Below are 13,184 nucleotides of genomic sequence, written 5' to 3'. Positions count from 1 at the left end.
TTCAAAGCCTGGGAATGGCTCTCTTGACCCCACCCACTCCAGGGCTCCCCTTAAAAGTCATGGTCATCCCATCCTGCAGGACACAAGATCTCTGAAATATCTGGTGCAACAAGGCTGACCCACCTTCTGACTTCCTGAGCTGCTGGATATCTGTTTTGTTTTTGTTTTTGTTTTGTTTTTTGTCTACCCACGAAGGAGGGAGAGCAGAGCTGAAGAAACACTTTGGATTTCACTGATACTTGGATTTCTTACTGACCCTCAGTGCATGAACCTTTTCAAACATTTCCTGTGCTACTCCTGAACCTGAAGAATGCAGTCGATCAGAGGTGAGTGCTGACTTGACTTTGGTAGATTCACACTGGGCTTTTCAATGAATAACTACAACCTCCAAACCTGTTTTAGCTTTTATCAGATCATGGTGTTCTCAATCGTGAATTCTGTCATTTTTTTGGTGAAGCATTGCTATGATGAACCTTATCGTCTTCTAGACTTAAAGCCCAACTTCAACAGCCCTCCTCCCTCCTCCATGGCTGCTGGCCCAGATGCTTATCTCCAGGGTAACATCAGGATGACTCTGGAGGACCCTGAACTCTGGAAGACCTTTCATGAAATAGGGACGGAGATGATCATCACTAAACCGGGGCGGTAAGCTGACAAAAAAAAAAATATATATATATATATTTAATGCAAAGTGTTGGGAAAGTGTGTGTTGCTGTGTTTTCTTGTACCTCTTGCATACTCATGTGTTTCCCTTTATGTTTTGCAGGAGGATGTTTCCACACTGTAAAGTGAATCTCTCCGGCCTTATTCCATGTGCCAAGTACATCTTACTGGTGGACATGGTCCCTGAGGACGGCTTCAGGTATAAGGTAAGACAGCAGTGATTCCTCCTTCACTTATAAATGAGTCTAATCTCGATCTTAGCTGTTTTTAACGGAGAAGAATTTCCAACACAAAAAGTAGCCTTGGCTTTCTTACAGCAGCCATGGCTTTGGCTGTAGATATCCCAGAGGGGTTACCACTATCTCCAGACAAGACATCCCCTGTTTGTCACCCCCCCAACCCCCACCCCCCCTCGACATTGTACATCAAAGGGTGCTATCTCTTCCTGTTTTTCTATCCCCTGCTGGGAGCCCAATGTACTACCCCCTATCTCTGTGGGTGGTACTGGCCAGCCACCACTCTCCACTCTATCAACCTCCTCTTACACTGTGGGAAGGGAAGACTCTGTAAATCATCTTGCTCTATGACAGACTGACTGACTGACTATCTGTCTCCTTCCTACAGTGGAATAAAGAGAAATGGGAGGTGGCAGGAAAAGCGGAGCCCCAGCCTCCCTGCAGGACTTACCTCCACCCCGACTCTCCAGCCCCGGGGAGCCACTGGATGAAGCAGTCCGTCTCCTTCCTCAAGCTCAAGCTCACCAACAATACACTCGACCAGCACGGCCACGTAAGTACGAGCACTCCAAATGAGGTGCTTGACAATAACCCTGTATGTCCAAACGGTATCCACTTTTTTAAAGGATGTTGGATAATTAAAGTACTCGGTTGACAAACTGGTGATGCGTTCAGACGGGACGCTCTGGCTGTGTGTGTTACAGTTCCAAGTATTTGAAAAACATTATACTCCTACTCAATCACTGTCTTTCTATCTGCAGATCATTTTGCACTCCATGCATCGGTACCACCCGCGCTTCCACATCGTCCAGGCAGACGACCTGTTCAGTGTCCGCTGGAGTGTTTTCCAGACCTTCACCTTCCCCGAGACTTCATTCACAGCAGTCACCGCCTACCAGAACACCAAGGTCAGTTCCCGACACTTTAAACCAGCACAAGCTACTGGCAGGACGTCACACAGTACTGACATTTTAACTGAACTCCTTTAACCTCCCCCCTCCCTCTTGCAGATTACAAAACTGAAGATTGATCACAACCCATTTGCCAAAGGTTTCCGGGATGAAGGCACAACTAAAAAAAGGTGGGTATCACACTAGTCATATACATGTAGTGGTGCTGCAGCTGCAGAGGGCCCACAGAAGTCTGTTTTCCCAGCTATGCCTCTGCAGTAGATTGCAGTGAAAGTAATGTATGTAGTATTGTTTTAATGATCTCCATGTTCCTCTGCAGGCGTACAAACAAGAACCCAGCCTGCCTTGAGAAGCGACCGAAGATGTCGAGCATCCTGAACAGGGATTCTGATGATGACAGTCCACAAGGTACAGGTTCAAGACTCTCCTCCGCCTATTGATGTTTTTACTTTCTGGTCCTGTATTTCTAAATTTATCTGGTGGTTTATGTCTCCTCAGATTTTTGCCAGTCATCATATGAAGGGTATGATGGAGAGGAAGGAGAGCTGCCCAAAAGGAAAGAGGTTGATGTTGTCAAAGAGGAGCGTTACTCCCCGTGGGCTGCTGAGCGGGAGCACAGAGTGAGGACTGAATCTCCAGTCGGGGCAGACGTAAGAGATATGTACAACGCAGAGCAGCTTGTTCCTGCTCCAGCTTCCTACCAGCCCTACAGGTGAATACTGATAAAATAATGTAACATTTGAGAATGTCGTCTCATCCTGACAGCCGGAGCACTGAACAACTTCCTGTTTCTCTTCAGGTTCCACGAGTATGGAAAGTCTCCCTCTCCCTCCTCCAGCATCGGCAGCAGCAACAGTGGTTCAGGACGCAGCAGCTTTGAGTCCAGAGTCCCTGATGTCGCCACCGTCCCCGATCATGACTCTTCAAAGCCCCGTACGCATGAGACTGGCCCTTCCCCCTGTGGCCCCCAGCACCTCCCTGGCCCCCAGGACTACACCGGGGTCCTCAACATGACCATGGCCCAGGCCGGCAAGCCAGGGGTCATCGGCCACCACATCTACAGCCCCTACAGCGCGGAGCAGCCCCTGGGCCAGTGGAGCGGCCCCAGTCCCGCCCAGTATCCCCCTCCTCACCATCTGACGGCTGACTACACCACACAAGCTGTGCACCATGGCTATCACCATGGCAACGTGGCTGAGTGGAGCCAGTACCCACTGTTCTCTTATTCCTGCTGGTGAAGGGATCTTCAGTGTGAACTGCCGGAGAGTGACTTTAACTGATGCTGCCGCTGCGCCATCTTGCCAGACAGCTGATCCAGTGCTCACAGCTATGAGAATGCATGCCCAGACAAGGCTGAGGGCCAGAGGCCTGCGACAAGAATAGAAAAACCGAAAGATGAAAACAAGTATAAGGAGCCGCCTGTCTCTGTTCTCTGTTCAGAGCGGCAGGATTCAGACTCGTATTCTGAGTGCAACTACTGACGTGTGCTGCGCCACACTGATGGATTGGTTTATTAATTGTCTATTTATTTTGTATTTCATCTCATGTTCCAGTGTAAATATTATTTTTGTAAAAAAGAAAAAAAAAGAAAGAAAGAATAAAACGTAAGTGTGCAATTTATATCTGTCTTCAAACTGTGATGTGATCTGAAAATAAAAGCCTAAAAGTAATGTGATTCTGTGTGTGTGTGTGTGTGTGTGTGTGTGTGTGTGTGTGTGTGTGAGTGTGTGTGAATACGCTTACATTTTGTTCCCTATCTTTTCACATTAAGAATCAGATCCATCGTTTGGAGAAACACAATTTATAACAGAAAATCGATTCCCAGCAGGAATTAAATACAAGATAAATGAACCTTCTTTAAAAAGACACCTAGTTTATATGTAACATTTTGCTTTTCTCAGTGGATGGTTTAAATGAGACAAGTAGTTTTCCTTATTATGCGTTACCTTTTAATTCAAACAGAGTGACACTCATCTCCCAGAGGTACAAAAGCAACAGAATCTCTGATTACTTCTCAGACCTTTGTATCTTTTACTGACCTTGGAAATAAATCCTGGTTTTGCCAGTGATCAAGTTTCAAATAATCTGTTTATAATTCTGATTTTCATCCAATCCACATTCTGCACGCAGCAACTTTACCGAGCAAATGGTTGTATTGTATAAGTGTCGTTGTCTGAGGGGTGCACATCTGCATACTTTGCACCTGGCCAGCTCTGATGAGCAGCACATCCTTTGGTGGTGTTTGTTTGTATTTCCTCTTTGTTGATCTAATGAGGACCACTCTGTAGTTTCGACAGGCCCAGCATGCATTAAAGACATTGTATTACCGTGACTCCGGCTCACCTGCTGAGGTTTACCCACCAACATCATAAAGCATTGCACAACTCTCGTTCTCCATCTCAATGAGCCTTAAAAAGCATGAAAATGGGGGGCTGTTGGCTCCTTTTCACTACTGAAAAACACAGACTGGGCCCATCGCCTCCACCCTGGGCGGATATGAGCTGCTAATGACTGTTGTAAAGTCCGGGGGGGGCGGGGGGGGCAGGAGGAGGAGGTCATCCTTCAGGAACAATTCTGGTGTGGTGTGGATTTGATTCACTGTGATTCATTATCTTGGAGGCTTCTTGAACCAGTACATCCAGCCCCAGACTTCGACAGCTATATAATCCACCCACTTTATTTACTCATTTTAATGAGCTCAAGAAGAGAGGTATCCATGCAGGAATCTGTGTTGCTGGCTGAGAGGGTCAGTATGATTCTTATGAGATTATACTGCATATCCCAGAAGCCAGTTAAATTAAAGCCAATTAAACCCAGTAAAGATCATATCATAAAGAAATGGGGAAATTAAATCCTTGTTAGGGGGGTTGGTCACAATTTCCTTTAGGCATGTAATCTGTTTTTACAGCCATGCAAAAACAAACAAATACAGCGGTAAACTTTGAGTTTGCCTAAAGAAGGTGACATCACAGAAATGTTTCCGTGATGAAGCTTTTGGTTAAAATTTTCAACAAATTATTGTCACTGTGCTTAATGAAATCTCATTATTGGATGGCAGCTGAAAATGTAACATGGAAAAAAATGACGATCTTGCCCTTTAAATTCTTGATAACAAATATTTATAGGGCAAGATAATAACTTTTTTGAAATGCCATGTTCAAACTTCTCCATGACGACTATCCAGCCAAATCCTTAATTCTGTTTTAGTCCTGTACCCCAGAGGAAGGTTGTGGTTGATGTTCCTGACTGACTTGGTTCATTTTTTTTCATTTTGGTACATTTGATTATAAGAGTGAAGCTGAGAGCTCTATGCCTCATTTGCTCTTTTTTGTGTCTTTATTATACTGTACTAGTGCATTATGTGCATTTGCACCACCTAGTTCAGTTGTATATGGATTTATACAATGTGTCACGTGTAATAAAAATATGAATGGACAACTGTAGAGTTGATTATACAGCTGCTGAATAATTTATGGTAGAGCTGCACTCTGAGGACACAAAACATAATGAGGGAGCTGTATCGGCCACATTCTTTCTGATGGAAACTGACAGGTAAAACATGAAATTATGCATTTGGAGTGTAAAATGCTTTTTGAGTACAGTATATTTGTAAAACTGAGTGTATTCAATAATGATCCTGCATTCTTAACTAATTTTTAAAGGTCAGTAAGACACACTAAGGAACATTTTCTGGATGATGCAAATGGGTCGAATAGATTCTGCAGCTTTTTGGGGGAAGTTTTCGTTTTCTCTTGGTTAAATGTTACCTCCTGATCTATTGATTATGCATAGCTGACATTAAAACGTTGTAGACTGTGTATCACTTAATATGGAGCAAATACACACTGAGGCCATACTTTGTCATGACTGTCATGTTGTTTACGGCCATCAGTAAATGCTTAAAGATGTTCCGGAGTAACATCGTCTGTCTGTCACAGTGAAAAGAAGTGTTTTTCAGTCACAGGTGACTCCCTTTGTTCTCTATTGACTTATTGCTTGACTTTGGACCTCCTCCTCTCCCACACAGCAGGAGAAACGAGAATGAAAGCGAGCACTTAGTCAGATTCCCTCGACACACATGTCCACAACTCCACTGTGTTTAATCTGCATAGCTCCACGTCAATGGGTAATTTGGGGCTTTTAATTGCTCTGATAACGGTCCAGCAAAGAGCACCAGATCGACCTGCACTCTGGTTAAGTGCATGACATATGTCTTAAGTATCCCCCAGGTGGTACTCCAGCTTTGGAATGAAAAGACTGATGCTTAAAAACACAGCAGATCCTGTATGTCCAGTGCTGGTGTCAGCAGATCCAACCAGACAACCTAGTGGGGGCTGGCACAATAGTGTGAAACAGAGAAGGGTGGAGGGGCACTCACTTAGGGCTGGCAGGGGGTAACAGATGTAGATGAAACAGCCTCGGAGAGGAAAACAGCAGTCAGCCTTCATAAAGCTGATGGAGTGTGGGGCCAAATGGGGAGGAACTAGTAGAGACTAGGCCGAATAAAGGGCACGAGGCAGCAACCACCAGAGAGCAGTTCAAAGAAGGAAGACAATCACCTGAGGAGATTTTACATTACATTTATGAAACTGTGCTGAGTTACACAAAAAGGCAGTAACATGAACTTTGATGAAGAGTGAAAGCATAACCTCTAAACCCAAACTAAGGCCATATCAAGGATTTTGGCAAAACCCCAACCCCTACATACATGCCAAAAGAAAATAAAACTCATCTATTTATTCATTATTATTTATTTTAGTTTCTGCACATTTTATTTAAATGGAGCAATAGTTTTGAGGAAATTCCTTAAACTACTTATAAACTCAATGCAACAAAGTCTAAATGTTGTAAAATTCTGATGGAGAAATACAAAGTTGTTAGTAGAACCTTATTGGTCTAAAATTTGTCAAATTTTCAAATAATAAAATCAGCCTTAATAATACCTAACACATGCTAGTTTTTAACTGTGCAATATAACTCCCACGAGGTTGCTAAAACGCCTAATTGCCCCTCAAAAAATTTCAGAGCACATGACCTCAGCGACCATGATGGTGGCTGCAGCACTGACTCCAACTAATGTGCATGCATGACAAAAGCAATATGCTATTAGATACTTTTATTAAATCTGAAAACGTGTCTATTATGTACTAACTGTTGCATATCTTGTTTGACAGTGTGTTGCAGTCCTACTGAACTCCCACTCCATGAAAAAGACAAACTACATTTTAAATGTGATTCGTTCCTTGAGTTTTCTTCAGTGACAGAAATAAATGATGCATAACGGCGGAGGAGTCATTTAACATGTTATCTGACCATATTAAACAGTGTTAACTGTGAAGTGAGGTAACAAACAGAAGCACGGAGCAAAGCTCGACTTAGCAAACAGAAATATTCCTCAACTGCTCTTCATTGTGCTCTTTGGATTCCGTCATGGAATAAAATCCAGTAAGAAAGATCAGTGAGAGGATACAAAAATATCACCGTAATGGTTTGGAAATCATTACACAAATGTCAAGACATGACACTCCTAACTAATTCGCAGACATGGCAACATATTCTGAGATGAGGTCAACAACCTGTAGCACCAGTGCTTCATCACTCAGGTACAAACACATTGTCTTTTTTGTTTTTTTCACAACAAACTGATGATATCCATCTAAACATACATAAACAAAAGTACACATACACAGTTTTAAGTGTAACCACAAAAAAGGCACAATGTTAAAATTTAAAAGTCTAATGATTATTCAGTAGTTTGGATGCAAAGATAACTCAGTTACTAGCAATGATCAGTAGCTGCTAGGTTGGAGATGTGGATTAAGATGTTGGATTTACAAATCCTATAAAAGAAGATCTCTATATCTCAGAAATTGACAGTTTAGCTGACTATTGAAGGATTGACATTACAAAGGGTAACCACTGCCTGTTAAACTCTGAAGTTTAAACCCAAGTTCAAAAGGAACCTACTGCATGTCAAAAATTCTTGAAAGAATAAATATAAGCAGCTGAGAGTAGTCCACACTACCATGTTATTGCATAGCCAATAATCTTCACTGCTTTATTTCGCTTGAAGACAGGAAAGGTTTTTCTCCATGATAAACAACACAGAAGCAGCTACAGGGGCAGGAAATAATGAGGGCTCAACGACAAACAGTAGCATTAGCATTCGAGCAGGCGGGGATTCACGGTCGGAGTGTGATTATCTGAGATCAAATCTGCGAAGTAACAAAAAGTGCGCAAACGTCCTGAATGACACTTTGGTTCAGAGGCACTCAAAGTGGTCAACATGCACAAAGGACACGATGCTGCTATAACCACCGCCACGAAAAAATATCTTCAAATTTCTTCAAATTCAACATGCCGAGTAAAAAAAGTGCAACAGTCACCAGTGTTACAGAAGATTCAGTTCAACACGGCGGCTTCAGTCAGTCCTCACTAGAGTCCTCCGAGTTGTCCATGTCCAAGTCTTCCCATGATGCCTTGGTGCGCTGCTCCCAGCTCCTGGCCTGGGCGATCAAAGCAGGAGGCATGAGCACCACGCAGGCTGCCAGGCCGGAGACGCGCTCCTTAAACTCCGTCTCATTCTCCCACTCGTCCGTGTCGGTGTTGTACACGTGAACGTATTTCATCCTGGTACCTTTGTCGTGAGAGCGTCCGCCCAGGACGTAGATGCAACTGTCCAGCACGGCTACGCCAGGTTCTCCATGTCCTGCGGGGAGAGGGGTCACCAAAGACCAAGAGTTGGCTGTGGGGTCCAAGCATGCCACCTGAAGAGAAAAAAAGGAGGGAGGGAGGCTTTAATTAAGAAAAGTGCTGTCCATAATAACAACCTCTGTCAAAAGGTGTCCCTCTGACTCCGACAGAGCCAATTTACTTAATTCAATAAGTCAAGTCCACTTGGCTTTTTAGTTCAGGAAGGCCTTCATCAGAATGTAAAATAAGGTTGGACTCAGCAGACTATAAAACATTTTCTAATTTAAATTATACCTTCAGGACATCACGCCGATATCCACGCTCATCATTGCTTCCCCCAATAACGTAGATGCGTCCGTTCACAGCAGCCATGCCGTGCCACGCCCGCTCCACTGGCCCCTCTGCGCACGCTGTCCATTGATTTGCCGCAGGGTCAAAACAGTAGGTCTCTCTGAGGTACGCCGACCCTCTGCGCCCACAGGTTATATATATTTTGCCATCCATCACTGCTCCAGCATGGGCGTACACCTGAGGGGAAGGTTAGACCGGTATTAAAGGTATTTATAGTGGGGAATACCTGGTAAACAGCAGGAAAGTCCCATTCAAAATACTCAGGTGTGTATGTAGCACCATCATGTGGCTGTTACAGGTATTACAAGCATTGCCTTCTCATCTTTACACTTTTAGCTCTCATACCTCTCTCTTTAGAGGTGACATAAATTCCCACGTGTTGGTGTGCGGATCATAGCGCTCCACTGACTCCAGTTCGTTACTGTAGTCTCGCCCGCCGATGGCATAAATATGGCCCCCCACCACACAAACACAGTGGTCAGCATGCTGCTGCTGCAGAGACTGGATGGCGCACCAGCTGTTGTGACGGGGGTCGTATCTGAGAAAAAACAGTGAGGAAGAAATGAGACTCTAGGAATTCAACCAGCAGGAAACAAATCTGTGCACAAAGTAGATATCAAATTATCTTTGTGTTCAGTCAGTGAAGGAACAGAGAAAATTCTACTGGAACAAAACAGATCAGTGAGTAATTTCAGTAGGGAATGTCCAGGTTTGTCCAGTTGTCATGGCACTGCAAATGTTCAAAGTCACATTTTTTTCCGAGCAGTTTTTCATCTGCTGGTGAAGATCAAGTGATACAATCAAAAGCTTTTTTTCTCACAGCTTTAAATTGAGTTGGTCAAAGAAACATTTAAAAGCGAACAGAATTTGTGCTTAAACAATCAATCTAATACATCAATCAATCAAAGAGCACAGTTCTGATAATTGATGACATCATGTATCCGTATCTGGGCTCTGGGATACTGTGACTTTTTTCAGTATTCGCTGACATTTTCTGGACTCAAAAATGAATTGATTAATCTAAAAGAATTAACTAATTAACCAATAATGGAAAGAATTGATAGTCGTAGCTTTGAATATATCACAATATGAACCAATCAGCGTTGTTTTGCATTAAAAAAATATTCTGATGGGATCTCACCTCCAGCAGCGAGTCTCTGCTCGAAATCCACTGGTGTTCTTGTCTCCTCCAATAAGATAAATATAGTTGTTGAGCACAGCGATGCCCTGGTTGGACATTCGGGGTGCGTGAGCTGCAGTGAGAGTCCTCCACTCCCGCCAGCTCGGGTGGAACACCTGAAACAAGTTTTCCCTGTATGTGACGGAGCTGGAGGAGAACATCCCCCCGAAGCCCAATATACAGCGGAAGGTGGACCGCGGCTGCGTGAGAGGACTCTGCAGGACGGGCTGCCAGATCTCCTGCTCGTGGTAACGCAAGGCAGCTGAAACTGAATCCTTCAGTGGACACTGGTTCAGTCGGCCATTCAGTCTCTGCAACACTTGTTTCTCGATCAGGCAGAAGCGCACAGCGTCAAGCATTTTGAGATTGTCCTTTAGGTCAGAGAGATAGCAGATGAGGTAAATGTTATTAAGGGTTATGGTACATGATCAATAACAGGGATTCCTTTATTTAAGTAAATACAATACTGTGTATCTGATGGATATGGAGAGATGAATACAAAATGCAGACACACCTTTGGACTGACCTGTAAGTACACCTGGTCAGTTTCCACCTGCTCAGGACTGTAGTGATAGTGAAGTGCGGCCTCGTACACCTCGTTCTCGCTGTTCACTTGAAGCTCGTCACTGCTCAGCGCCTTGAAGACTTCATCTTGGGGGAGCTGTCTGTACACGTCAGTTCGAGACAAAGTCTGAATGTTCCTGAGGATGTAGGAGTGGAGCCTGGCATCAAGCTGCTGCAGTCCATACAGATCAGCTAGATGATGCACTTCTAAAATGTTGCTCTCATCCAGCCAAGAGAAGAGGAAATCACAGCAGAAGCCAATGACATTCTCCAGCTATAAAACATAAAAGGGACAAAAGACAAAAGTCAGCTGAAAAAAATAACATACTAAACAATTTAATTCAGCAAAAAGAGCAACAGCCTACCTGTACCAGTGTGGCAGCTATCAGGACCTCCTGCACACACTCCAGGTCCAACTCAATCTCTGACGTGTAGATGTAGTCAAGTATTTTTTTCATGGCCATGTAGGATACTCCATGAATTGGAATCTCCTGTTGCTGCGTCTCCCGAAGGCCTCCAGCAAACATTCCCCTGGTGGAGAAGAGTGATGCATTGTTATGTTGGGTCAACTTGGCCCAGTGACGATAACATAATGCATAACATGGATTCTTCTTGCGGCACAATATCCACCTCTCTCTTTCTGCAGGTTTTCCTGTCATTTTCTACCATGAACAATCCAATAAAGACCAAACGCCAAAAGAAAAGGTTTATATTAAGCAGACAAATCCCCTTAAAAGAAAGGAAAGCAATTACAAAGCTGAGATTTCTGTAGCCATCACAAAATCTTCATATGTTTTCAACCAAATTTGTGTTGAATGTACTAAGCTTCAGTTGTTATTCCCTTCAGCTACTGGTACAAAGCACATCCTACAGGATTCAGTAAAAAGCATATGTGTACAGGGATGTTAGTGCCTTGTCTTAACCTACTTTTAGCATCATAATGGGATTGCAGGGACACCTACCAAAAGTAGATCTCTAGTTTACCAGCACAATGCATCGTCTTCCACGCCTGCAAAGTAAGCTACAAACTTATATAAAGTATAATATATACTGATGACACAGTCAATACACCTATATGTATAACTACTCTGTTACATATACCACTGGCTGCGTGTCGACCAATTTCACGTTGCGTGCAAAACCTGAAGGTTTGTTTAAGTCATAATGTAAGCAGACAAGTATACACAAAGGCAGTGCAAGCAAACACAAACTTCAGGAGTAAAGGCGGATGATCATATGACACATTGATGTATAAGTTGTTAAGCTGCAGGAGTTGGTGTACAAGAGAATAAACTTAATGGGACTCTGCACCAAGCTGTCTGGGTCTTGTGACACAGAGCTGAAGACACTTGCACTCAATGATTAAATTGTGCTTTTGTATGGAAATGTAAGATAGGAGTAAAATTCAAAGAATGTGTGAAACACTAACTAGTAGCCTGGAGGGATCTGGCCATTTAGTCATGGTCAGTGGTATGCATGTGAATACTGCCTGACACTGCTGCACTATCTGCATATTGGTTTATAAGTGAGTTTTTACTGGTATCTACATGGAGGTTGTAGTAAATCTTCCTGTGCTCTGACACAAATAAAAAAAAAGTAAGAAAAACAGATATGAAAGCGAAACATAAATTGGGGCCTGGTGTGACCTCTTACCTAAAGTAATCACAAGAGGCTGCCAGGAGTATACGGTGGGCTTGGATGGGTCTACCCTCCACCAGCAGCACCACATCAAACAGGATGCCACTCTGTCTGAGAGCCAGCAGGCCCTCCAGCAGGCTGCGGAAATGGGCTGAACTTCTGAAGGTCTGTCGGCCCGGCCGGCCTGATGAGCCAGCGCGTCCTCCCATTGGACTCAGCTCTCCATCCTCAGCCATGGCAAGATACTGTTCAGGCTTCATCACTTTTACCTGCCCAGTGCTAACATCATTCAGAGTTTTCTTCACATACTTGTCACAAATCTAGTCGGCGTGTAGGGGGATGAACAAGAAGAGGAAGGATACGCTTGGCAGCTAGCGGCTAAAGAGGGGTGGTTACGTTGTTTGAAATGTTACTGCAGTCAGTTACGGAGCTAAGCGATAACAAGTTATATACACTGTTAACGCCACAGCTTGATTTATAGAGCAATAAGAAAGACGTGAAACTATACAGTTATATATATATACGCCCTCCAGTCGACCTACTGCTAGCTGTCACTACGCAGCTAAGCCGTCAGCTAATGTTAACTTTAAACGGTGTCAGCTAGCAATGCAGCTGATAGCCTGCTAGCTGCTGCTAACGCACTATAAAAACAGCGAGCTAGACTCTCAAAAACTGAAACAAAACGACTGCACGAAAGTATATTCGTGTTTGTTAGAAACAAACCGTCCTACATTGACTGTCGGTTCACAATGACACCAGATCCTTCGTTGGATCACCTGCACTGTCGCCTGATCTTTTGACAGATCAAAACAACTCTGTTTACTTTTTGGTCTCAGGCGGTGAGCTCAACCACTATAGGTCGTTGCTCTCCTACGGTCCAGCCCATTCTCGAGCAAGGAACCAATCAGAGACGTGTGTGACATTGCATGGGAATTACAGTTTTAGTTT

At 43.8% G+C, this 13,184-nt stretch overlaps 2 protein-coding genes across 3 annotated transcripts; one reads left to right on the top strand and one right to left on the bottom strand.

Annotated features, from left to right (window-relative positions):
• On the top strand, nt 1–3,480 carry tbx16 (T-box transcription factor 16). The gene is made up of 9 exons (XM_023393847.2): nt 1–326; nt 489–645; nt 767–869; nt 1,288–1,452; nt 1,661–1,807; nt 1,910–1,980; nt 2,130–2,218; nt 2,309–2,522; nt 2,610–3,480. The coding sequence occupies exons 1-9, from the start codon at nt 311–313 to the stop codon at nt 3,046–3,048; spliced, it is 1,401 nt and encodes a 466-aa protein (XP_023249615.1). The 5' UTR covers nt 1–310; the 3' UTR covers nt 3,049–3,480.
• Nucleotides 3,481–6,374: 2,894 nt separating this feature from the next.
• klhl22 (kelch-like family member 22) lies at nt 6,375–13,055 on the bottom strand. Of its 2 annotated transcripts, none has more exons than XM_023394034.2 (7): nt 12,252–13,055; nt 10,964–11,129; nt 10,549–10,872; nt 9,996–10,405; nt 9,200–9,392; nt 8,798–9,031; nt 6,375–8,577 (listed from the first exon to the last, which is right to left on the bottom strand). In XM_023394034.2, exons 1-7 carry the CDS (start codon nt 12,494–12,496, stop codon nt 8,236–8,238), a joined length of 1,914 nt encoding a protein of 637 aa, XP_023249802.1. In that variant the 5' UTR covers nt 12,497–13,055; the 3' UTR covers nt 6,375–8,235. The 2 variants fall into 2 exon arrangements, with proteins under 2 accessions (XP_023249802.1, XP_023249803.1); XM_023394035.2 differs by having other exon boundaries at nt 10,561–10,872.
• Between the last annotated feature and the right edge of the window lie 129 nt (nt 13,056–13,184).

Source organism: Seriola lalandi, unplaced genomic scaffold (assembly GCF_002814215.2).
Source record: "Seriola lalandi dorsalis isolate HSWRI2012SDOR001 ecotype SW California unplaced genomic scaffold, Sedor1 jcf7180002054945, whole genome shotgun sequence".
In the NCBI taxonomy this organism is placed as follows: Eukaryota; Metazoa; Chordata; class Actinopteri; order Carangiformes; family Carangidae; genus Seriola; species Seriola lalandi.
The sequence above is the reverse complement of the archived record's forward strand: the minus strand, read 5'-3'. Positions and strand labels throughout refer to the sequence as shown.

What these genes read in the sequence shown, in the direction of transcription:
- tbx16 (XM_023393847.2), top strand. An exon ending in CCGCCTACCAGAACACCAAG is followed by an intron (nt 1,808 to 1,909) that starts GTCAGTTCCCGA and finishes TCCCTCTTGCAG; the next exon opens with ATTACAAAACTGAAGATTGA. An exon ending in GAAGGCACAACTAAAAAAAG is followed by an intron (nt 1,981 to 2,129) that starts GTGGGTATCACA and finishes GTTCCTCTGCAG; the next exon opens with GCGTACAAACAAGAACCCAG.
- klhl22 (XM_023394034.2), bottom strand. Translation starts at nt 12,496, where the DNA reads ATGAAGCCTGAACAGTATCTTGCCATGGCTGAGGATGGAGAGCTGAGT. An exon ending in GCCTCTTGTGATTACTTTAG is followed by an intron (nt 11,130 to 12,251) that starts GTAAGAGGTCAC and finishes CTTCTCCACCAG; the next exon opens with GGGAATGTTTGCTGGAGGCC. An exon ending in TGTCACCTCTAAAGAGAGAG is followed by an intron (nt 9,032 to 9,199) that starts GTATGAGAGCTA and finishes CCTTCCCCTCAG; the next exon opens with GTGTACGCCCATGCTGGAGC.